This window comes from Poecilia reticulata, linkage group LG5 (assembly GCF_000633615.1).
Source record: "Poecilia reticulata strain Guanapo linkage group LG5, Guppy_female_1.0+MT, whole genome shotgun sequence".
Lineage (NCBI taxonomy): Eukaryota > Metazoa > Chordata > Actinopteri > Cyprinodontiformes > Poeciliidae > Poecilia > Poecilia reticulata.
This window is the reverse complement of record NC_024335.1, coordinates 3,015,781-3,039,351: the sequence shown is the minus strand read 5'-3', so window position 1 is coordinate 3,039,351 and position 23,571 is coordinate 3,015,781. Positions and strand designations below refer to the sequence as shown.

The 23,571-nt window shown below is 36.9% G+C and overlaps 2 protein-coding genes and 1 long non-coding RNA gene across 7 annotated transcripts in view; 1 reads left to right on the top strand and 2 right to left on the bottom strand.

Moving 5' to 3' along the window:
- Nucleotides 1-9,458, bottom strand: part of LOC103464365 (deoxyribonuclease-1-like) — a 9,948-nt gene extending 490 nt beyond the window's left edge. The window contains exons 1-9 of the mRNA XM_008408405.2: nucleotides 8,889-9,458; nucleotides 8,694-8,782; nucleotides 7,335-7,421; nucleotides 6,197-6,309; nucleotides 5,967-6,079; nucleotides 5,085-5,242; nucleotides 2,063-2,159; nucleotides 1,785-1,860; nucleotides 1,325-1,382 (exon numbers count right to left, since the gene is read on the bottom strand). Of these exons, the coding sequence (XP_008406627.2) occupies nucleotides 1,348-1,382; nucleotides 1,785-1,860; nucleotides 2,063-2,159; nucleotides 5,085-5,242; nucleotides 5,967-6,079; nucleotides 6,197-6,309; nucleotides 7,335-7,421; nucleotides 8,694-8,782; nucleotides 8,889-8,969 (849 nt within the window). The 5' untranslated portion in view covers nucleotides 8,970-9,458 and the 3' untranslated portion in view covers nucleotides 1,325-1,347. The remainder of the gene's footprint in view (nucleotides 1-1,324; nucleotides 1,383-1,784; nucleotides 1,861-2,062; nucleotides 2,160-5,084; nucleotides 5,243-5,966; nucleotides 6,080-6,196; nucleotides 6,310-7,334; nucleotides 7,422-8,693; nucleotides 8,783-8,888) is intronic.
- LOC103464336 (uncharacterized) overlaps nucleotides 66-23,571 on the top strand; it is a 49,413-nt gene continuing 25,907 nt past the window's right edge. For 2 of the 4 annotated variants that reach the window (XR_001776643.1, XR_001776641.1), the window contains exons 1-4: nucleotides 66-310; nucleotides 14,295-14,363; nucleotides 18,900-19,001; nucleotides 19,629-19,761. This is a non-coding gene — a long non-coding RNA (uncharacterized LOC103464336). Of the gene's footprint in view, nucleotides 311-14,294; nucleotides 14,364-18,899; nucleotides 19,002-19,628; nucleotides 19,930-21,278; nucleotides 22,023-23,571 lie in introns of those variants that run through there. The other 2 variants (XR_001776642.1, XR_533644.2) reach the window with 2 other exon arrangements.
- Nucleotides 13,839-22,686, bottom strand: LOC103464337 (deoxyribonuclease-1-like). Of its 2 annotated transcripts, XM_008408361.2 has the most exons (10): nucleotides 22,076-22,686; nucleotides 21,120-21,205; nucleotides 20,866-20,954; nucleotides 20,666-20,743; nucleotides 19,059-19,171; nucleotides 18,870-18,982; nucleotides 17,397-17,554; nucleotides 16,151-16,247; nucleotides 15,734-15,791; nucleotides 13,839-14,311 (listed from the first exon to the last, which is right to left on the bottom strand). In XM_008408361.2, the coding sequence occupies exons 2-10, from the start codon at nucleotides 21,198-21,200 to the stop codon at nucleotides 14,205-14,207; spliced, it is 894 nt and encodes a 297-aa protein (XP_008406583.1). In that variant the 5' UTR covers nucleotides 21,201-21,205; nucleotides 22,076-22,686; the 3' UTR covers nucleotides 13,839-14,204. The 2 variants fall into 2 exon arrangements, with proteins under 2 accessions (XP_008406583.1, XP_017160481.1); XM_017304992.1 differs by lacking the exon at nucleotides 22,076-22,686 and having other exon boundaries at nucleotides 21,120-21,268.

The following is a 23,571-nucleotide window of genomic DNA, read 5'->3' as shown; positions in this document are numbered from 1 at the left end:
TATATATATATTCTCATTTGTGCCCCCCTCCCCAGATTGCCCTGTTTCCTCTTGGCTCCCTGACTTTAAAAGTCTAGCTCCGCCACTGCTTGGGACACATCGATCACTTCCGGTGCGGAGGCAACAGTAGATTAGCAATGGCGTTTCGACCGTTGCAGAACTAACCGACAATAACTGCTGATAATGTTTATGGAATTAACGCAAGAACGTCAGAAAGTATGATGTGAAAATGTCCCAAATTGTCTGGTGCCCAAGGAAGAAAAATAATGAAAAGAAGAAGAAGAAGAAATAAAACATCACAGAAACAGAGGTAAAGTAAAACTATGATTAAATTGCCTGTTGGTTAGCAGAATGTAGTAGCAGCTTGGCTAGCTAGCCAAGCACGGAGCTAATCAATGGTCTTTTATGTTTTATAGTCTTTTGCTGTCATGATAAACAAATTTATGTTGCAAAGCTGACAACACGCTGCAAATTTATGAAAATTTTTTAAAATAGTTTTTAATTGGACAGCGCTTAAGATGTATTACTTTGATACAATGTAGTCAGTGTACAGCTTGTACAATAGTGTAAATTTACAACTTAGCAGAGGGTTATGTCGACACAGCAGGTGAATGCGACCCGATCTAATCAACCTCCAAACAAAATCCAATTTTGTCATTTGCACGTGGAGTTGAAGCCGATAGTATCCGAAAGTTTCCAAACCGTTTGCGGTCTGGACAATCATGTCGCATTTAATTTAACTTTTTTGAGACGTGCACATAATCCTGCACCAGAAGAAGCCAGACGCTGTTGGTTGCGTATTTTACATTTTTTAATCAGCTTCGTGTTGTTGTGATCTTGTGACGATACTGTCTGGTTCCATCGCTGAATATCTTCGATTTGGCGGCGGCGTCCATTATTACTTCCGTAAACAGAGCTTTTCTGTGTGACGTTTTCCTTCTGCGCATGCGTGTCACAAATAATTCTCACAGAACTATGACAGCGGCTGGATTTAATTAGTAGCATAAATGACAATGGAAAACAAACAAAAAACAAGATGGTTGGATATCAGCAAACATTGGAATTGAGTATAAAAACCTATTGTGTGAACTTAGCCATTCCCCACCACCACAGGGCTTCATATACACTCAATATGTTGAATTTGTATTGAACCAAATATTTAGTTTTGGCTTGATTTGTTATGGAGAAACAATGGAGAGCAGGTGTGTTGAATGTATCACATTCCCCCTTTTTTATTACTGGAAGTAACCACATCAGTTTATGGTTGACTGTTTTCAGATCTGGCCTTTTTAGAACGAAGTGCAAAACCATGAGCCAGGCTCACTTTCTCCCTTTCTGTTTTCATCGTTAAGCTTGAGCCCCCCCTGCCATGTCTGTCAGACCTGCAAAGGAAATAAATGTAATTTATTCACACAGCAAGATCCATATGAGTTGGACAGTGTTTTCACAGCAGTGCATGAATGCAGAAAAAAATACATTGTGATCAATTGTGTTGCTAATAGAAGTTAGTTTACAACAATTAGCTAATTTCACTGCAGTGTGTGGACTTCAGCCCCCTTTTTTACACTTAGTCTCACAAAGACCGGAGGAATGAAACTTTATGATCAAATTATGATTAAACTACAGGAACTCCTCCAGAAAATTTACAATTAATAAAATATCTTAATGAAACAGCGTGAAATCCTTTTATTTGAAGTATAAAGCACTTTTTAATCTATTTATAGAATAAAATAATTGTTTTTACTATGATTATGATGATAATAATGATTATTAGGACATCTCACCATCACCATCATCTTGTCTTTCCACCAAAATCTTCAGCTCCACCTCCACTGGATAATGGTCGCTCACTTTCAGAGCCTGAAACAATAGAAATAATGAAACTTTAAGATTATTGAAATGTCTGAACTAACTGTAATTCTGGATTAACTCAAATATCAAAGGGAAAAGGTAAAATTATTCTCAATTCATTTTCGCTCCATGATCAGATCTCAGTAGTTTATCTGGTATTTGAATGAAATAGAAAACAAATAATTATAAAAATATGAAAATAAGAGCAAACCTGCTCATCGGAGAGCTTGTAAGCTTCCTGGAAGTTGAAGGTTTTACCGGAATTTGGAACAACAGCCTGATCCATTTTGTCTCCATAAACGACAATCCTGAACGAGGAGAAGAAGAATTACCAAAGCAAACAGCAGGGAGACACAGGATGATCATTCACGTTCCTTCTCAGATCAGACGTTTCTACAGTTAAATCAGACCAAACTTCTCTTGTTTTGGATTAGTTAGTTGTACAAATAATCTAAATATTTCTTATTTATGGCTCTAACAGAATCACCAGAATTATTACCAATCTTCTCTTAAGCTTTAACGTCTTGGGTGAAGGTTTTAGATGTTGCTTTGACATTTCCACATGCTCTACAGTTAGAATGGTAGAAGCATCCCTGTTTGTTCTCCGAATGTAACAGTGGTGATTATGGCCAAACAGTTGAACTTTAGTTTCATCAGACAATGGAACATGTCAGACCGTAATCTGGCTTTTTATCTTTCTTTTGGAGTAATGACTTCTTCCTTGCTGAGTGGCCTTTCAGCCACTGTTGGTACAGAAAATGTTTCTCTCGCTTCAGCAGCATCTTCACAAGAACTCTGGCTTCTATTTTGGGGTCAGTTTGCATATTTTGGACCAGAACTCATATATTTCTTGTGTGCTATGGATGATTGGACATTTCCGTCATGTTTATACTTCCGTATAATTGTTTGAACAGATGAATGCGGCTCCTTCAAGTATCTGGAAATTGTTCTCAAGGATGGAGCAGCTGCACAGTTCTCTTCGAGTCAAACGAGAAAGCAGTGAGTTCCAGGTGTGATTAGGCCTGTCACGATAACAAATTTTGCAGAGCGATTAATTGTCTAAAAAATTATTGCGATAAACAATAATATTGTTTCAAGATCTTTTGACACTGATTTAATGGAAATGACTAATAATGCATGCGATTTCCTGCCATAGATACACTTTATATTCAAACCAACACATAACACGGGAACTGATAAACTAAAAAAGCAAAACAACCAAAAACAAAAATAAAATGTATTCTCAGTCTCCATTAACAAAAAACGTACTTGAATAAAAACTAAACAACATAAAACCAAAGTGGAAATAAATACTGCATTCAACCATAAGAGTGCAGATTATAAAGTCTGTACTATATTGCCCTTCAGTAATCACTAGATTTGAAAAGAGAAGATGGGCACATCCGACTACCTAATGCAGTAGTTCACACTACACGATTTTTTTGCCCCTATTTTCCCCTTATGAGAGTCTTAGAACGTTGGTCGCTGATGGTTTCGTAACCGATCATCCTGTAGTGTGTGGTGTGTTACGGTAGGTCGTCGTGGCCGCTCCGATCTAAATCAAGGATTTCCCCCGACTGGAAGCGTCAATGCAGCCCGTTGAATGTGAAAGGTAGCCAATCAGAAAGCGCGGATTCTCCTCTGAGGGGAAATTACGGAGGGGAATCCCAAACAGCTGTCACGGCGCAAAGATGATTTGTGGAAACAACATTAATATTTATTCAACATTTCGTGCAAAGAATATAGAAATGACAAGGGGAGGAGTTGGAGCCAAATTGCTACCTCAGTTGATAAACCCGGTAAGTTTTCAGCTGTTCTTCGTTAACGTGACATAAATAGGTTATAATGATTTTCATTCAGTCAGGACTTTACGCTGACTCTAGCCACATGCATCACAGGTAGATTCTAGTAAAGCATTGATTAATGCCTGGTTTTAAAATTGGTTAACTGGACTTGCAGCCATTATTTTGTGCCCATGTGACTGGACACCACACGGCACGACGAACCCGATCGAACCGTCATACCTGGGATTTCTGTCAGGTTTTGAAAATGGGCCGACAGTCGGCGACAACTCATGTAGTGTGCGCTGGACATTACACTAAGAAAGAGCACCGGAGTTTAGACTTTTTTCATTCAGTTTCATCAAGAGAAAGAAAAAACGGCAGGAAGAGACGATAAAGCCGATAATTAAAATGAGGTCGATAGGTTTAATTTATCGTCCGATTAATTGATTTATCGTTTATCGCGACAGGCCTAGGTGTGACCTTAAAATACATCCACAGGTGAGCCTCAAAATAACTCGAATCTGTCAGTTTACCAATCAGAGGTTTGTGGAAGGAAACATCTGCATTCAAAGAAAATCACCAAAAAGTTATTTGGCACCTGACAAATAGTACGGCGCCCTCTAGAGGCACCATACTCTTGTTTGTTCGTTTGTTTTTTCACAATAAATTAGCAAATACACCCTGGTCTGTTTGGTGTACAATCAGAGATGATAAATGTCCATTTAAAATTGCAAATGCTTTTACGGAGCCTCAATGAGAACATGCTTCTACATTCTTAATTATTTGGTGCAAATAACTGATTGTAAATTGATCTATTTGTTTGTGTACATTTGAGATATAACCGCACATGAAAACAGCTCTTTACTAACCAGACTACCAACACAAAAAAATTACAAAACTGTTAAATGACTTTATTACGCTGTGAATGTAAGTCAAAGGTAGTCAAAATAGTCTAAATGTATTTTGTCTTTCCTTCTGTCTTATGTAAAGTTTCTGTTTGTGTAAAAATGAATGGAAAGAGACAGAAATCCCATGTTTGGCTAGTTTTGCTTTTGCATTTTGCACATAAGTTTGTGGTGCATTTGTACCCTAAAGAAAAATATGTAAAACTTCAGATATCTCACAAACGAGATATTAACACACCCCACAACAACCTTACATTGTAGAAGAGACTTTCAGTATTGAAGATGCTGCTGAACCGACCAGTAAGTTATTGTGAGAAAACGCAAAAGAAAAACATTCCCCATGTTTTCTAAGTGGCCCCATAAAATGGAAATAATTTTGGTAATTGTAATTATAAAACAAGAGAAATTTGGTTTGATTTAATGTAAGAGAATGAGGAGAAATGTTTTTATTTGGTGCTGCATATAAAGTTCCAGTTTCAACTGAACATGAGGTTTCATGAACATCAGTTGGTTTTAATGTTTATTCTGGTTGGTTGGTTCCTACCTGTCGTATGTGTTGGTGTTTTCGGGGCTCACTGTCGTGTCCACACCGTCTTTGATCAGCCAGTGGAAGTTTTCGTCGCTGCGGATTCGGATGTCCTTCATCTTCGTCTTGGGAACATACGGTCTGTCGGCGTTAAAGTCGCCCAGGATCATCACGTTCTGTGGTGGGCAGACAGGAAGCCTTAACCAGTGCCACCAGTTTGGACTTTGTTCCCCATATGAAACAGGAAAACGCACCTTTTCACTTCAAGGGTTTTAAATGTGACAGTATAATAAATAAAATCCATTCTTAACCATGTTCTAAAAGTATTTCAGTACTTCTGTATGAAGCTGCTTTGTAAAATGTTTATTGTTGGTGCTTAGATATGGAGGGACAAAAGAGACAAAAATAAAAAAGAAAATGCATCATCAAATTATCTACCTTGAAGTAAATACATTTTCAAATAAATGTATAAATAATTTATTTAATAGACAATTTAAATATCTTTGAATTATAATTAATTGTAATGTGACGTATTTAATAAATTGATTCTGTATTAAATGGATTTAAACATTTTGTGGGACATTTAATTGATCATTTAATGATGTATTTGTTTATTTAATTCCGTCTCTTGGCCCCCATATGTAGGATCTATATTTATGTCTGTAAAATGAGATTATCACATTGTAGAGAACATAAAACATTGATTTAACACAGAGATATCCAAAGGAAACATTTTGCTGCTTTTCTCATTTTCCATGTGTGCTTGTGATTTTTCTTATTGTTTTGGTCTTTTTCTCCTGCTCAATCTCTCTCTCTCACATTAAAACAACCTTTAAATTCACAACCATTTCAGTTATATTTAACAGGATTAAAAGCATTTTTATGCGCGAGTATGTTTACGTTGGTCCTCCACTTTTCCTTGACTTGAACGAAGAGGTCGTAGAGTTCGTCCAGTTCCTTCACCGCGTCTTCTGGTTTGGTGTGAACTGGGATCATCACCAGATCTTTCAGAACTGCGAGGAGAATCAGACAAAAATACAGTTTTAGATTTAAGGTCGCAGTCATTGTGGATGTTATTATACTTTAAAGTGTATTAGTGAACATTACAAGACAATTATGATTTTTTTCACCTGTATTTGGGCAACTGAATCGAAGGATATACGGATCTCTGTCGATGTTGTCCTGTCCTTTAGTCTTCTCATCATCAGACTGGTACGTTCCCACCAGTTTAACCATGTCGTCCCTGCATGTACAAACCATACAGTTTTATTTATAAACCACTTATTAAACAACAAAAATGAATCTTAGGACATCGGGAATATTGGCTCTGAACAGCGTGATGTCAGTCTGATTTTAAATTACATTTTGAAAATTTATTGTTGAGCTGTTTCTGATGCCAATCAAAGAGGTTCAGCAAAGAGCCCAGCAATGATCTGCAGCAGAAAATACAGTTTGCAAAGAAACGGAAAGAAGAAATGAAAGAAAATGGCACCAAAAGGGAATGGATTTAAAGTAAAAGAGAGAGGACCCAGAACGGAGCCTTGCGGCTCTCCTCAAGGGAGATGAGTAGAGAAAGATCTAAAGTTATTGATACAAACAGATAAAAGTTGGACCAGAACCATTTAAGAGTTGAACCCGTTATCCTGACCCACATCCTCATTTTCATCTAGGAAAGAATTTAATTTCTCGAACGTTTGACAAAAAAAAAAGAAGAAATCGGCCTGAAATTTGACAGATGCATGAAGGCCGGATTTCTCTAGCAGATGTTTCTTATCAGCATGTTGAAAACTTTGTGGCACAAAACCAGATGTTAAACTGTTACTGATGATTTTGACCAAATGAAGGAAGAACATTAATAGAGAAACTAACAACTGGAGGCAACAGTTCTGGTTTTACTTCTGAGCATCTAAACTACATCAAATGCATTTTGCTTAAGTGACTATGAGATAATTTATGGTAATAAAACTACAGTTTGAATATTAACAGATTACCAACTTTTGTATTATCATGAAACTATTTCCGTTTGTATTTTTTTGTTAACTTACTACAGAATTTGCTGTTGAAAATTCAACTATTTAATCTGAACTCAGTAGTTCAGATAAAAGATTTTCACTTAGAAACCAGCATTTATTTTGTTTCTTAGACTTATTTTGAAGTAAATTGATGTACTTGTTCAGATCAGTCAGATTTTGTTACTTTCTCATCTTTACTGTCAGTTTGTGAAGGAAATAATCCTCCTAATGAATGGATGAATGGATGAACTGTCACCTGTACAGGAACATGAACTGCTCCTTGTAGCTCGTACGGCCCAGGCGAGTGCTGATTCTCAGAGCGTAGTGATGTTTCCGTTCCGGTCTGCGGAGACAAACAGAAGTGAGGCCATGATAAATGTTTACGTCAGAGAAAATCAGCGGATTAAGCAGATTCACGCAAATTTTGAGGCCTCAGGGTCAGCTGTGTTTCTAAATTATGGCTGGAGGTTTTTAGAGAGACCAGTTAACAGTGAAGGCAACGAAAAGTGTGGGATCTGATGAATTTACATGAATTTCTACAACTGAGGAAAAACTCAAGGGACTCCCTGATGTAATTTGGATGTATGCAGATAAAAACTGCTAAAATAATGGTCTAGACTCTAGAGGGCCACATATAAAAGCTACAGAGGGCCAGATTTGGCCCCCAGGCCTTGAGTTTGACACCTGATCACTAGGAGAACACCTGAAAATCAAATGCTTTTAACAAATCAACCAGTTTCGACAAGAAATGTGCAACCAGGAAGATGTCCAAAGCTTGTTGACGTCTACACTGCAAAAACACAAAATCCTACCAACTATTTTGTCTAGTTTCTAGTGCAAATACTGTTGGTTCACTTTAAATAAGAAAAAAAATAACTTAAAAGTAATTTGTTAGCAATAAATTAATTCTCTTATGAAATGGGAAAAAGTCTTTTTATAAGTGAAATAATTTACAAGAGGAACTAGCATTTTACAAAATCAATATTCAAGAATTATCAACGTAAAACAAGCTTCTACTTCTTGCTGACAAATTACTTTAAAGTTGTTTTTTTCTTATTTCAAGTGTACCGAAATATTTGCACTAAAAACTTGACAACATTTGGTAAGATTTTAGGTTTTGCTGAAAGACTTTTGGCTAAATATAAATTTTGATGTGATTATTTTTGAATCTGTGTGATTTAACCTGTGTGGATATTAACTTGTTTGGTTTGTTGTTTCTAAAAATGATTGCGGTTTATTGTTGTGTATTCAATCAAACTTTCCTTGTTGATTTATGAGTTCTGGAGGAAGCCAATTTTTAATCAATTAAGTTTATTTGCATATCACATGTCAGGAACAAGGCAGTTCAAAGTGCTTTACATCATAAAAACGCCATACAGGCAGCAATTGAAAGAAAAAATGGTAACGAACATTTTGATGAGTGCCATCATCAAAATAATCAATGAATTAAGTTGATCAATGCTTCATTTATTATGGTTCAGAAGCAGCAGGAGGGTTTTTAGTCTCGGTTTAAAGGAACCCAAACATGCTATTTGTGCTGAAGTGTTTCTTCAAACCTTAGTTTATGTAGCTGCTGAATGAGCCACCAAGGGTTTAAAACTTTGCCTTTACTGACTTGTTGAGCGCTTGCATCAGAGCGGCCACTGATTCCTTGGTGTTGTCCACGACTTCCAGGATCACAATGATGTCATAACGGGAAATAATCTGACAGACGGAACATTTCTCAGTTGATTACTAAGCACAAATATTCCCTTTAAAGGAAAACCACCAGGTCTGTCTTTACCCTAAAATGGTGAGTTTGTGTTTTTACCTTAACGAGGATCTTCAGAACATCTGGGTCCGACACTTTGCTCCGTCCAAACTTCTGAATATTAAAAGCTGCGATTTTCATGTTGGCTGAAAGTTTGTAAGAAAAAGCAGATTCTTTATAAAAGCAAAACCTTTTAACAAAGAGAGACAGCCATTCTGAGTCCAGCTTTACCGCCTGCTGCAGCAGATCAGATCCATTTGTTTCTCACAGTTAACAGTCTCCAAAGCACAGACAGAAAGTCTCTCAGTCCTCAAAACACATCAATGGAAAATCGGTTCTGTTGACAAACTGAACGTCTCCTTTGCTAACCTCGTCTTAAATGCTCTGAGTTGATTAAATCACAGTTCACTCAACCGTTAAAGTTCAGAGTGTCATACTGTTTACTGCAGAAACTTACTTTACTCAGAGGAACATACAGACTTTCCTCAACAGTTTTGTTCTGTTTTATTAGCTTTGTTGTTTATTGCAACAGTTAACTGATGTAGCTGGTAAGTCATAAAGTTAAAATTAATAAAATAAGTATTACAAAACAAGCGATTAGCATTTTGTGAAATGCCATCATCAAAATCAAGCAAATACGGTATATGTCACATATTTTGATCAATGTTCCAGGCATTATCGGTCAATGTTTCTGCAGTTTTGCAGTTTTCTAGAAGTGTATTCTAGATCTGTGGTGCATAGAAGCTGAATGCTGCTTCTCCATGTTTGCCTCTGTTGATAGAACAGCAGTAGATCTTTTATGTATTGAGGTGCTGAGCCGTTCAGTGATTTATAAACTACCAACAGCATTTTAAAGTTTTCTCTCTGAGCTACAGGGAGCCACTGGGAGGACAGTAGAACCGGGTGGTGTGCTCCACCTTCCTGGTTTTAGTCAGAACGCCAGCAGCAGCTCTCTGGATCAGCTGCAGCTGAATAAGAAATCAAATCTGATTTTTTTATTATTATTACTATTATTATTATTCAGACTTGTGAAGATGCCACTGAAGATAAACACGTGGATGGGTTTCTCTCGATCTAACTGAGACATTAGTCCTTTAATCCTGTAAATGTTCTTCAGGTGATAGAAGACCAACTTTATAACTGTCTTTATGTTGCTGTGAACGTTCAGGTTCATGTTCATCCTGATCTTTAGTTTCCAGCTGGAATAACTGAAGCTGTGCGTCGACTCTAGATCAGAGGTCGACAACCCAAAATTTTGAAAGAGCCATATTGGACCAAAGAAACAAAAAACAAATCTGTCTGGAGCCGCAAAAAATTATAAACCTTATAAAAAGCTTATAATGAAGGCAACACAGGCTTTAAGTGTTTATGTCAGCTTATTATCAAAATGACTAAGTGTATATATAATTATCATTCATGATTAAATGTTTATTTTCCCTGCAGTGAGTCCTGGACAGACTGATGCGCCACGTCACTCTGTTGTACGATGGTGCTTTAAGTTTACCCTCCGTTACAATATTAAGTATTATGTTTTGTTGCATTGATAAAATTAAAAAAATACAATAAGAATCAGATTTTTTATGTCATTTTTATTATGAAGATCGACAAGGAAAGGGTAATTTTTCCTTTTGGAACTCGGAAACTCTGCTCCCAAGAGCCGTTTGCATAACAACAATCGCTCTTTGTAAATAATCACGTTAACTGTGTGATCAACAAAACGTGCAAAAAACACAGAACGAGCATAACGTGCCCTTTATCTGGGCAACAAACGGAGTGCAATAAAACGCAACCTGCAGTTATAAAATAAAATGGCAGCCTTTTGAAAAGGTATATAAAATGAAACTAGTACAGTTTAAGTTTGATTTCTCTGCAAATGCCAGGTCAGTGCGAGGGTAAGACATGGCAGCATCCTCTTCTCTTTTAGCACACAACCATCGTTGGACCTGAGCAACAAAACACAATAATATCGCTAAGTGTCATTCTAAATATATACTTACAAAAATCACTAATCAATTTATAAAAACAACTTTATTACTAAATGTATGTGCCAATAGCAGGATTGTGTTCTTACCCGTCTAATGTCACTTCTGTTTACGGACATCACTGGACAGCTTCTCAACGTTGCGCATGTAAGCTGTAACTTTAATCTAGACGCGGCAGCTAATGGCACGCCTTCCCTGGAAACGTTATTGGACAACTTCTCGCTACAGAGCAAACGTTCAGGCAATCCTTCCGCATTGGCAATGAATGCAAATGATTCGGTCCAAGAATTGTAGAATGTCTCCTCGGCTATTTTCCTCTTTTCCCCTGTTCTCTCCATGGCCCACCTGTCGGTTTGTTTACCACAGCCTGACAGCCGCATGCTTCGCATCCCGCCCCGCTGAAAGGAACGTACACAGGCAAATCTTTGATGACGAAAGTGTTGAAATGTATTATTTATTCTACACATTTTTATTGGAAAACGTTAAGAGTGATTGTGTAATGTTTGTCCTCCTACAAAAACCATATTAAAACAAAAAAATATATTTCCCACTCCCTTCTTTTTCCATGTTCAAACAGCTTTGAAAAGCTCCAGGGAGCCACTAGGGCAGCGCTAAAGAGCAGCAGGTTGCCGACCCCTGAGTTAGATCGATCCTCTTTAGGTCCAAATATAATAACTTCAGTTTCTGTTCAGCTGGAGAAAGTTTTTCACATTCATCTGTTCAGTGACTGGATGGTTCTGGTGATGTAGAGCTGTGCATCATCTGCATAGACTTATAGTAACTAATCATATTACCTGTTATAAACTGAGCTAGCAGGATCTTGTGGATATTAATTTCGAGGAGTCCCAGGGTTGAACCTTCGGGAACCCCGCATGTCAATAAAATCACTACCATTAGTCAGTTCATCAGTATTTATCCCTATGCATAACTATTGATTCTTTATCAATTAAGATATCAATGAATGTGTGTCTGTCTGTGCATGTAAGTCCTGCATGTGACCCACATAATTTCCTCTTTTGTGTTTTTCATACTTAAGAGTTTCAGAACATTAAACTAATTTAAATATCAGTCAAAAACTACACAAGTAAACACAATATTTTATATTATTACTTTTGATCATGTTGTTAATTTTGTTTTTATATATGTTAATACGTTTATAGTACATGCCTCAGTGTCCTGTCACTTTGCTACTGTTACACATGAATTTTCCAATTTTCTTTCAATTCTATTCTAATCTACTATACAGACATTTTTCTTAAAGAGATGCTAAAAAACAGTTATTGTATAATTTATTTGATCATTACAGTGACATTAATCAGCATTACTACAATTCATCACAGTATATTTTCAGGAATTAGCACAACTTTCTGCTATTTATTTTTCTCTTCAGAAAAAGAAATACCTCTGTTCTAATGAAATGAGCAAAAAGAAGAAAAAAACAACAAAACAATTACACAATAAATTGTTTTGTGGAGGGTTGCGTCTATTATGGAGACACAACCCTCCACAATAGTTAGTGCAAGAGAAAATGAAAATTTTAAAACTCAAGCAGTCAGTTTGAGTTTTCAGTCTCAAAGTGAAAGCAAATCTCTTGTAGTTCAAGAAAGGTCAGTATTAACTCTGAAGCACAGCTTTCTGTGACAGGAAGTTAGAAAAGTAGCAGCTTCAAAGAATATTGACAAATGTTTTTGCATGAATGACATTTCAACTTTGAACTATGATGTTTTGGTTTCATTTGGATCCTTCCTGAAGATTTCTCTCTCATCAGTTTATATTAAATCAGGTAAATTAAAGTGAAGAACCACAGCTTGTCATCTTTGTTGGGTCAAGTGTTAAACTTATTTAGTAATCCCGTGAAGGAGCATCCGGCTGCCTTCCAGAGAACAACAGGAGGACGTTTGTCTCATTGTATCGAAGTATGAAAAACCTCTCAGGCATCCAGAGCTGAAAATTCAAACAGGAAATCTGCTGCTCACCTGCAGGAGAATCTGCTGCTGCTTCTGTCCAAAAGCGATAAAATCAAACCTGTTGAGGACGAATGTAGGAGTTATGAGATGAAACCAAAACGATGTTCAGAGTGTGAAAACCGGCTTGTTTGGTCGAAAGCCAACTAGTGGAACAGGTTCAAAAAGGGCAAAGAGAAGAAATGTCATAACAAATAAACTTCCTGCTTCAAAATGAGCTGAAACGTTTATCTCTAAAACTGATATACAACATGAAAAAACAAATGGTGTTAAAAGAAAAGGTTATCCTGTCAGGAAAAGAAAACCAGCATCAGTATGAGAGAGTTTCTGTCAGGGATCTGGGACTGCAGGTTTCCATCGGTGGGCGGGGCTTAGCTGTTCACCTGCTCTCTGTCAGCCAATCAGCAGCAGCTGAGTAGGAGCTGGCTGTTTCTCATTCGACGTCCCGACTGTCAGCCTTTCCTCCTCTGACTGGTTCCTTGTTATTTTCTACCAGCGTTATCTTTGCTCCCGAGTTTATTGTGGTTTCATTTCAGAGTTTACATCCTGAGTTTCTCTTTTACTTTAATGGCAGCTGCCAAACAACTTTAAGGTGATTTATCTTAAAGTAAATCACCTTAAAGTTGGAGTGCATTGTAAACGACCTTTACTGTCCCTCAGTGGGGAAGTTGAGGTGAAAAAGAAACTTTTTCATTTCTAGTTTTCAGCAGCTTGATAAATGAACTAATCAGAAAAATGAGCATTTCAAACATCATTCTTAAATTTGCCCTCTTTTGGACAACAATGGCCATTTCTATCTTCTATTTCCATCTTAAGTTATTTAAATATATATTCTGTAATTGTGATTGAAAAAGATTACATTTATTAAAATTTTTAAAAACTTTTGGATTTTTTTTTTCATCTTCCCAAGTTTCTGAGACGGAGCAAGAGGATAAATATCCATATGTTTTTCACCTGAAGCGATTCTGAAAAGCAGACCTTTTTTAAATAAAGAATAGTAATAACTTTACAATTTTCTGTCCTTTAGAATAAGCAAATGCACCTCACAAAACTGAGAACACACCTCAAGTTAATGCAAGCATTTTATTACATTTGTTGATAGAACAACACTGAATATATGACATTATAGAACGTAAAGCAGGCAGCTGGTTTACCAGTGTACATTTGTTTCCGACCATTAATGTCTAAACTACTGAACAAAAGTGAGCACATCTCAGTGAAAATGTCAGACGTTTGCCTGATTAGCCCTCCATGCCTTCCTCAGTAGCTCCGTTAAAAATGTGTGAAAACTGTCGATATTGCTCTAACTGCACTAAGGTGTGCTAGAGTTATTGTTATTGCTCTTACATACTGTGATACTTTTCAAAATGGCCCCTGATGTCACAGAACTCTGAGTTTCTCCGGTCAATCCGGCCGCTTTAGCTGCGTCTTCATTGTCCAGGTTTACCTTTTCCTGATTTTTTCTTTTCATCTTTTGGTTTCTTTTCTTTAGCGCTGAGCTCTTCCACCTTCTCTTTCAGACCTGCAGATCTCTGACCTGCAGAGGAAGTAAATATGTTCCTTATTCACACAGCAAGATCTGCACTCAGGTAAGAGTCATGAAATCAATCAATCAAGTTTATTTGTACAGCACCTTTCAGCAACAAGGCATTTCAAAGTGTTTTTCATAATAAAAACAAAAAATACAAAGTCATAGAAAACACAATTAAACCATTACATTTTCTCAAGCGTCATTGTTACACATCAGATTATTGATTATGTTTTAAAAGCGGCTCTAGCAGCTGAGTCTTTAGTCTGGATTTAAAGGGACTCAGTGTTTCGGCTGTTATGCAGTTTTCTGGAAGTCTGTTCCAGATTTGTGTTGCATAGAAGCTGAATGCTGATTCTCCATGTTTAGTTCTGGTTCTGGATGCAGAGCAGAACCAGAACCTGAGAGGTCTGGAATATTGATGGCTCTAAACTGTTGAGTGATTTATAAACTACCAACAGTATTTTAAAGTCTCTTCTCAGTGAAAGACAGTAGAACTGGGAGATGAGCTCCGTCTTCCTGGTTTTAGTCAGAACGCCAGCAGCAGCGTTTTGGATCAGCAGCGTTTTGACTTTTCATTCAGACCTGTGAAACGCTGTTAACCGTTCTAAACACATGGAGGAGTTTCTCTAATGCTGAGACATTAATCCTCTAATCCTGGAAATGTTCTTCAAGTGATAGAAGACTGACTTTGTAGCCATCTTTATATGGCTCTGAAGGTTCAGGTCAGGTCAGCTGGATCTCTAGTTTCCCGCTGTAGTAACTGAAGCTGTGCGTTGACTAGATTGTTCCTCTTTTGGTCTAAAGAAAATAACTTCAGTTTTCTTTCTATTCAGCTGGAGAAAGTTTTGGCACATTTATCTCTTCTAAGCTCCCAAGACAATAAAAAACAGGAGCTTAAATTCTGAGACGCGGGTGGAAACGACAGATCAGAGGAGAAGTAGAGCAGCTGTGGCAGATGGAAACTGACGGAGGGAGAATAAGTAACTAAAAGAAAAAAGACCAACACAGATCTATGAGAAATCAAAAACAAAAACTTCTTCATCAAAAACAATGTATTTTTTAAATCAACGTGTTTCCATTTAGACAGAGGCAGCTAGAAGTGGATCACTTAGTTTATTTAACAATGAAACTTGTCCCTGTTTGCTCTGTGCCCCTGTGAAAAACGCCAACTGGTGAATTCGGTCTGGAGCTGCCGCTGCGTTAAGATGAACTAAGATGAGGAAATGAGCTGCCTTGGATGTTTGTGTTGGGACTTTATGGTCGGATTAAACTTAAACTGCAGCAGTTTCCTTTAAAAATGTACAATCAATAACAAATCTACACTGGATTTCTTTAAATTAGTTTTAATCAGTATTAGTTGATCCTTTTCATCTATTCACAGAATAAAACTAGGTGGTTATTGTTGTTATTGTTGTGCAGAGAGCTTACCATCTGTTTTTCCAAGCAGCTCCACCTCCACTGGATAATGGTCACTTATGTTCAGGGCCTGAAGCAGGAAGTCATGAAACAATAAGACGATTATTAAGCTTCTTTTGTAAATCTGGACTAGAAGGGTATAAGTTCAAATACTGAAAATTATCACTAATAATATGTTTAACATGTTTTGCTTATAACTGTAATAGTTTCTAGAAAAAAAATAAATTTTGAAACAAGTTATGAGGCACATGGAGGATTGTTTCTACGATCCACAGACTCAAACTTATTCAAATAAGTTCTTATCTCAATGTTTTCTGTGTTTAATGTTTGTGTTTGTCTGCAAATGATAGTTTTTCTTTATCATTAAATCAGATTATATATTTTCTGAGTAAACCAGCAGCCGCTCTTCAGCCTGTGAAAATAACAAACCTGCTCGTCGGAGAGCTTGTATTCCTCCTGGAAGTTGAAGGCCTTAGCAGAATTTTCAACGACAGCCTGAAGCATTTTGTCTCCGTAAACAACGATCCTGAACCAGGAGAAGAAGAATTAAACAGCAGGGAGTCGCAGGATGTGATGACATCTCACACCTTCTCACATCACTCAGAAAATAAACTACATATTCTGCTTTGGTATTTATGATTGTAGCCGGGGCATATTGTCCCGCCCGAATGTGTGCTGCTGCGCCCTCTTCCTCTTGCCCATATATGGAAGACGCTGTGGCGGAGCGCAGCTGGCTTGTTAGGGAGACAGGTAATCGGCATTTACATTTAAAAGCGGGTAGATCGCTGAGGAGATCAGATGCAGGCTGATGACTCGTACAGAGGTATGTTTAACATTGATCGTGAGGTGGGTTTAGAATTTATGTCTGATTCTGCCATTGATGGTTATAGGAAACGCACTTAGTGACGTCGAGCGCCGTTTACTGGTTTCACTTTAGAGAAGGTACGAACCGTTTCTTATTTTTCTGGCTGCTTAATGTTCTTGTCTAACCTGATTTCTTTTGTGTGTAGGTTGGCCTGCTACTGTTTCAGTTTTTGATTTGTTTCAGTTTTTGATTTGTTTCAATTTCATTTCTTTGTTTTACTTTTGTTACTTTAGATGGTTATTGTTGATTTAAAATAACTTTTCTTGTTTTGCTTTTGTTTAGGGAAAGGGAGTTTTTATTGTAGCCTCCTGGCTTGTTTTAAACTGGGACCTATGCTGTCCCTGGGTCCTAGGCTGTTTTATTTAGATTGAGACTAGTGGAAGGGGAGTTTTTTCCTTTTCTTTGTATACACCAGGAATTGTTGTGAGTGTGCTTTTGTTGGGGAACACTCGGGTGCATTTAGTTGRATTTGTGTTTTCTTTATTATTCCTCCCCCAAACAGTCTAATTTTATTTAATCGGGTATTAAATATTTTTCAGCTTTAAGGACCTCAGGACCAGCATAGACTTCCACTTTTAGAGTGGTCATTTGGTAAATAAAATAAAGTGACTATTTATTTTTGCTCAACTTTGTGAATTCAATAAACTGTTTGTAATCTGCAGTAGTGCCTCTGTCCATGTTTACAAACTTATCTGTGTGATCTGGTAAAAAGAGGGTTTAGAGCGGTACCCAAGGTCACATAATGATGTCCTCTGCTTAAACATTATGAATTTTAATGTTCATTCTGAGAAGTGGACGGTTTTTATGCACCTGTCGTATGTGTGGGTGTTTTTGGTGCTGGCCGTTGTGTCCACATCGTCTCCGATCAGCCAGTGGAAGTTCGTGTCGGTGCGGATTCGGATGGTTTTCATCTCCTTCTTTGTAACATACGAGCCGTCGGCGTTAAAGTCGCCCAGGATCATCACGTTCTGCAGCGGAGAGACAGGAAGCCTGTAAGGGTGTTAAACCTGGTGAAGCATCGCACCCAAAGTTTAAAGAAAAATCTAACGAAGTGGGCGGAGCCAGGGACAACGAGGGGCGGAGCCAGAGACTGCGGTCAGGAAGAAAGAAGCACTGGTACCTAGTTATTGACTTTATCCGTATATTAGTGAAAAGTGCCAGTAACTTTTGGAATAGAAAGTTGGCCTTAGACGTCTCTAAATGACGATGTAGTAGGACCATTATAGAGGGAAAAAAGAGTAAATTTCCGCCAATAAATTAGGAAAATTTCTAAAATGCAACATTTTCAACTTTAAAACTGAGAAATTTCCATGTTTTTTTTCTAGAAAATATCTGAGACTAATAACAAAAAAAATCTAACAAATTTTTTATTTTCAAATTCAGAAATGTCCTTGTGTTTTTTAACATTTCTGGGGTTAATCTAAAAATGTCCGTTTTTTTTGAAGAAAATTTTCAACTTCTCAAACTCAGAAATTTCCTTATTTTTATAGAACATTTCTGAGATTATTCTCAAAATTTTTCAGTGTTTTGGCAGAAATTTGCTAATTTTTTATGTAGAAATGTCGCTAACATGTCATCGTAATTAAGAGGCTCCTCAGACAGTAACTTCTCTCTGCTATTAGGGACGTTTGCAGCGACAAAGGGAGCAGCCAGCGCCCCCTGCTGTCCCTCCCGTTTCCCAGCAGTGCAGTCGGTCGTTATGCAGCAAAACGCCTGCAGTCGCAGAGAGGAGAGCCGTTCTTCTACAGCCCACAATGCAAATAAATCACACGATCAAAGCTGATTATTGATGAATACTTCCCTTGCTGTTCTAACTCCTGACATGAAAATTAGACTTCAATAGTCACTGTTCAACCCAAACAGCTTTAGGTAATATTTTGCAGAATTAAACAAATTTTCTCAAAAATGTCAAAAGTTAGGTCATAATTTCTGCCTGTTTTTGAGAAATAAGAAGCATTAATATAACCTTTACTTTGCAACAGTTTTAGTTGTTTTATGACAATAGAATCATAATTTTATTTCGTTTTCTATTTTATAGACTGTATACAGGTATAATATATGTATAATATTCTTTAATTGGCTAATTAAAATCTCAGTTTCCACTATATTTGTTGTATAATCAGTAATGACAGGTTGTGTGCAGGTTGGCTTTGCTGCTGATATTTAAGCAATCAGATGATTGATCCTCATCAAACAGCTAATCGGTTTCATTTTCCTTTTAATGTTTCAACTCCTTCTCATTATGACACCATTAGACGGGTTTTGTCTAGTTTGAGTCTTTACCTCAGTCTTCCACTTCTTCTTCACGTGCAGGAAGAGGTCGTAGAGTTTATCCAGCTCCTTCTCCGCGCCCTTTGGTGTGATGTGAACTGGAATCATCACCAGATCTTCCAGAGCTGTCGAGACAGGAATCAGGTTAAGTTTATAATTATTTATCTTTGACCTATTAGCGTATATATTATATTGTTTCACCTGTGTGCGGGCAGCTGAATCGGACGATGTACGGATCTCTGTTAATGTCGTCCTGCCCTTCAGTCTTCAGATCGTCAGTCTGGTACGAGTCCACCGGTGTAACCAGATCGGCCCTGATAACAAATATTAAGTTTAAAATCAAAACATTTTCACCTCCCTTAAAAAAGAAAAATAAAACAAAAATCACCTGTTTCATGTGAACTCACTAACAAAAAATAAATGTCAAATTAAAATCATGTCTGATCATTTACTTTCTGACGTTCCTGACCTGAGAAGCATCAAACTTAATCAGGGTGCCAAAACTTTTATGAAGGTGTGAATATATTTCTTTTATATATTCATTTTTTACTTGGTTTTATCATAGGAAGCTACCTTGAGATTCTTAAAGAAACAGGATTAACTTTTACATAAAATTATAACAAGCTTACCTTAAAGTTTCTTAAGCTTAAATGAAGCTCATATATTCTATATTTGTATCCAAATAGAATTACTTTTAGCATCATATTAAAGAAACAACTAAATCAAGGGGTTAAATACTTTTATTTAAAGTCTGATCCACTTGTTCAACAGTGTGCAAAGAACGGATAGTGTCTGCACTCGGAAGCCGTTTTCAACAGGAAATGCTCAGAGCTGCGACAGGAAGAGGCCCAGCCGCCTCGTCTCAGCGCCTGGCTGATGTTGTTTAGACATGAATGAGTTAAAGGTCAGTTTTTAACACCTAAGGAATAAAATAAGACATGAGCTTAGAACATCTGCTGATCATCTGCTTGTGGAAGACTATAAATCTGGGATGTAACTTTACGAGCATCAGAGCTACTCTGACATCGTCTCTCCATCTGCAGATGTTATTAAAAGCATTTGTTTCTTTACACTTTTGATTCTCAGCAGCCTTATTTTGAAAAATCATATTTTGAAGATTTTTCACTCCACATAAATAAAAATTATAATTAGCAGGGAAAAACTGTAACCATCACTTTATTGTGCATTTATAAAACTAAGTAAGAACTATTTCCAGCCTTTTGAATTGATGTGAAATTTATTAATTTTTTCCCTCCACACTAAGTTTTCGTCAGCTGTCGAATTACGGCGCTTCATCCTCCTGCTGCTGCTGCACCAGTCCACAAAACGGCAACAACACAGTTCAGAAAAATGTAAATGCACGTAACTGAAACGTTTTTTTTTAAATGTCTTTCTGTTGAGTATTCACTACCCAACTGATGCATAAATAATCACAATACTTTCACCTTTTTGAATTCTGCACCTAAAAATGAAAGTATGAAAAAGCTCAAACTACCAGAACTAATACAAACTGAACTAAAACTTAACAATATTTAAAAAACAGCAAACACATTAAAAAAAAAACTTATTAAAACTAACAGAATTAGACGAAAAGTCGCAACAAAATAAAACTGAGCTAAAATGAAAAAACCAAAACAATTATAACCCGGATAACATTTTCAGTTTGAAGCCAATGTTGGTTAAATAAACTGATATATTTGTTCAGATCAGTCAGATTTTGTTATTTTCTAATCTTTACTGGCAGTTTGTGAATGAAATTATCCTCCTAATGAATGAATGAATGAATGAATGAATGAGTGAGTTGTCACCTGTACAGGAACAGAAACTGCTCCTTGTAGCCGCTTCTGCCCAGGCGAGTGCTGATCCGCTTCTCGTACTGATGTTCCCTTTCAGAGCAAAACGCACAGAAAGGTTCAGCTGAAGCTCAGCCTTCGTGGCCTGTAAGACGGCCTTTATGGAAACAGTCCACATTTAGATGAATATGATGATGTTTTAGAGTTTCACTGACTTGTTGAGGGCTGTCATCAGAGCGTCCACGGCCTTCCCGCTCTCGTCCACGACCTCCAGGATCACAATGATGTCATAACGAGAAATAATCTGACAGAAAAAGACAACTGGGCGAGTTTAGTTCATCAGATTTCATCAGACGGGTTGAAATCATTAATATATTCATGTCAGTATTTCCTTTAAACACATTTTAGCAAAGCAGAAATCAAACCACCAGGTGTTTTTCGGCCTAAGAAGGAAGTTAAGTGTTTTTACCTGAACCAGGATCTTCAGAACATCTTTGTCCGACACTTTGTTCCGTCCAAGCCTCTGAATGTTAAACGATGCGATTTTCATGGTGGCTGAAAGTTTAGAAGAAACTTTAATCAATTGTTACATTACAGAAACTAAATCTGGATTTTTTTTAATACCCAGAAAAACCTGTCGCCGCTGAAAAACTGTCCTGGGAACAAGCAGGGCGGGTTTGTTTCTGCCGTGGACTTCTTTTGTTTGCTGGTTTTAGTAAAGCAGTAATTCTCAGGATTTTTGCATTTGCAGGATTCGTGGAAGTCGGGTTTGTGTTGCAACTAATTGATGCGTCTGCACGGAGCTGCAGGCCAAGGCAAACAGACACTCATACCATTAAAACCAGTTTGAACTTGCTCAGTTTGTCTGGTCTAGTTTTATCTTGCGTTGTTGAACAGAAAAGATTCAAGATAAACTTGGCATTTCTCGTGTCGTAATAAGAGTTTTTTATAACTTCTTTTTTCCATTTTCCCCATGTCGTAAGTGAGATAATCTGCCAGCAGGACTAATATTTTCTCATCAATATGAAGGAACTGCTGACTTGAAACGAGTTTCTATATTTTGCCATAAAATTACTTATGATTTAGTTTTGTCTTGTTTCAAGTGCACTAAGAAATTGGATTAAAAATACTGGGTGGGATTTTGTGTTTTTGCAGTGATGCTGCATATAGGTACATATTTATTACCTCTTTTACTGTTATCACAATAAATACCACAAAATATGATGTTGACGTCTAAATACATATCACCCATCCCTTGTTTAAACTACTATTAAAATATTGTCTGATGAGGCTTCATCAACATGCCTCAGTGAAATAATAACTGCACTGAGGATGTAATTTAGTCTTTTGATTCGGGTTTGTTCTGATCCGGTTCTGAAGACGTTCTGCTCTAGAGAAAAATAAAACAGGAAAGTTGTTTCTCACCTGCAGGAGAATCTGCTGCGTCCAGAGGAGTTGAATAAATGTTGCAGACTTCATTATATATTGTGTGAAAAGAAGCTGTTTGATTGGTCAAGAGCCAACCAATGGCAGGTTGGAAACAGACGGAGAGCTGAAACGTTGTAACAAATAAACCCTGCCCTTTTATTTTATTCCTGCTCAAACTTCTGTTTGTCTCTAAATATAAAAACAATCAGTGTTAAAATGTTAGTTTGTGTCAGGATCTGCACTCTGGAAAAGAAAACCAGCATCAGTATGAGAGAGTTTCTGTCAGAGATCTGGGTTTGCTGTGTTTCTCTCTCACGGAGCTGCAGGTTTCCATCAGTGGGCGGGGCTTAGCGGGTCACCTACTCTCTGTCAGCCAATCAGCAGCAGCTGAGTAGGAGCTGGCTGTTTCTCATTCGACGTCTCCTCCTCTGACTGGTTCCTTGTTATTTTCTACCAGTGTTATCTTTGCTCCGAGTTTATTGTGGCTTCATTTTGGATCTGCTCCGGGTTTATTGAACTTAAACTCTGACCAGCAACCATCAAACCATTTTAAATACGTTATGTCCAACTCTGTGCTTTAAAATGCTGCATTTATTCCTACTCGTAATTTTTAGAATTATTTTTATTCACCTGATTAGCTCTGTCACAATAAATCAGTTAATTGAATAATAAATTGAAACAAAGTTAATAATTTGTTAGAAAATAATAATTTGGTAGAAAGAGAAACAACAATGATTTGTTGTTTCTCTTTCTACCAAAAACTAGCTGAAACATTTTCATTCTGGTGTTTTGATCTCAGCCTTTTTTTTGAAGAAAAATCTTTTTTAAGGAAACTTTATAATTCATTTTATTTGTTGTTTTGTTTATTTGGGATATTTAAAATGTTTTTGATTTGTTATTACCATTATATTACTTGAAAATGGTCTCAAAACAACATTATTGTTTCTTGTAATAACTTCTGGGACAATTTATCGTCCATAAATGTCTGTTATGATGACAAACCTACCGGACGTGATTCTGCAAAGTATTAGTCATAAAAAGAATTGGACAGTAACCACTTACATCTACTTCAGTCACTTTTTAAAAAATAATACCTTTAGGAGTGCTTTTACTAGACTTTACTCTTTACCCACTGAATGACAAACATTTTAACCTAAAATTCAGACACAGACCTGCAGCTTTTGACAGTTTCATATTTAAAGAAACTGATGTGGATTTAATTTGTTTTGCCTGATTTTATTTTGTATTTAAGTTTTTTATACAAATTATTTTCATTTTGGTCTCTAAAACATAAACATTTCCACATAGTTGATGTAATTTTAAATATTAAATGATTGTGTTGATCAGTTACTCAGTTGAGCTTTTGTACCAAATACTTTTTACTTTTACTTCTAGTTTGTTTTGGTCTGTCACATAAAATCCACTTTATTTGAAGGGGGGTGAATAAGACTGTCATGACAGTCATAAACATGACATAACATGTCATAAACATG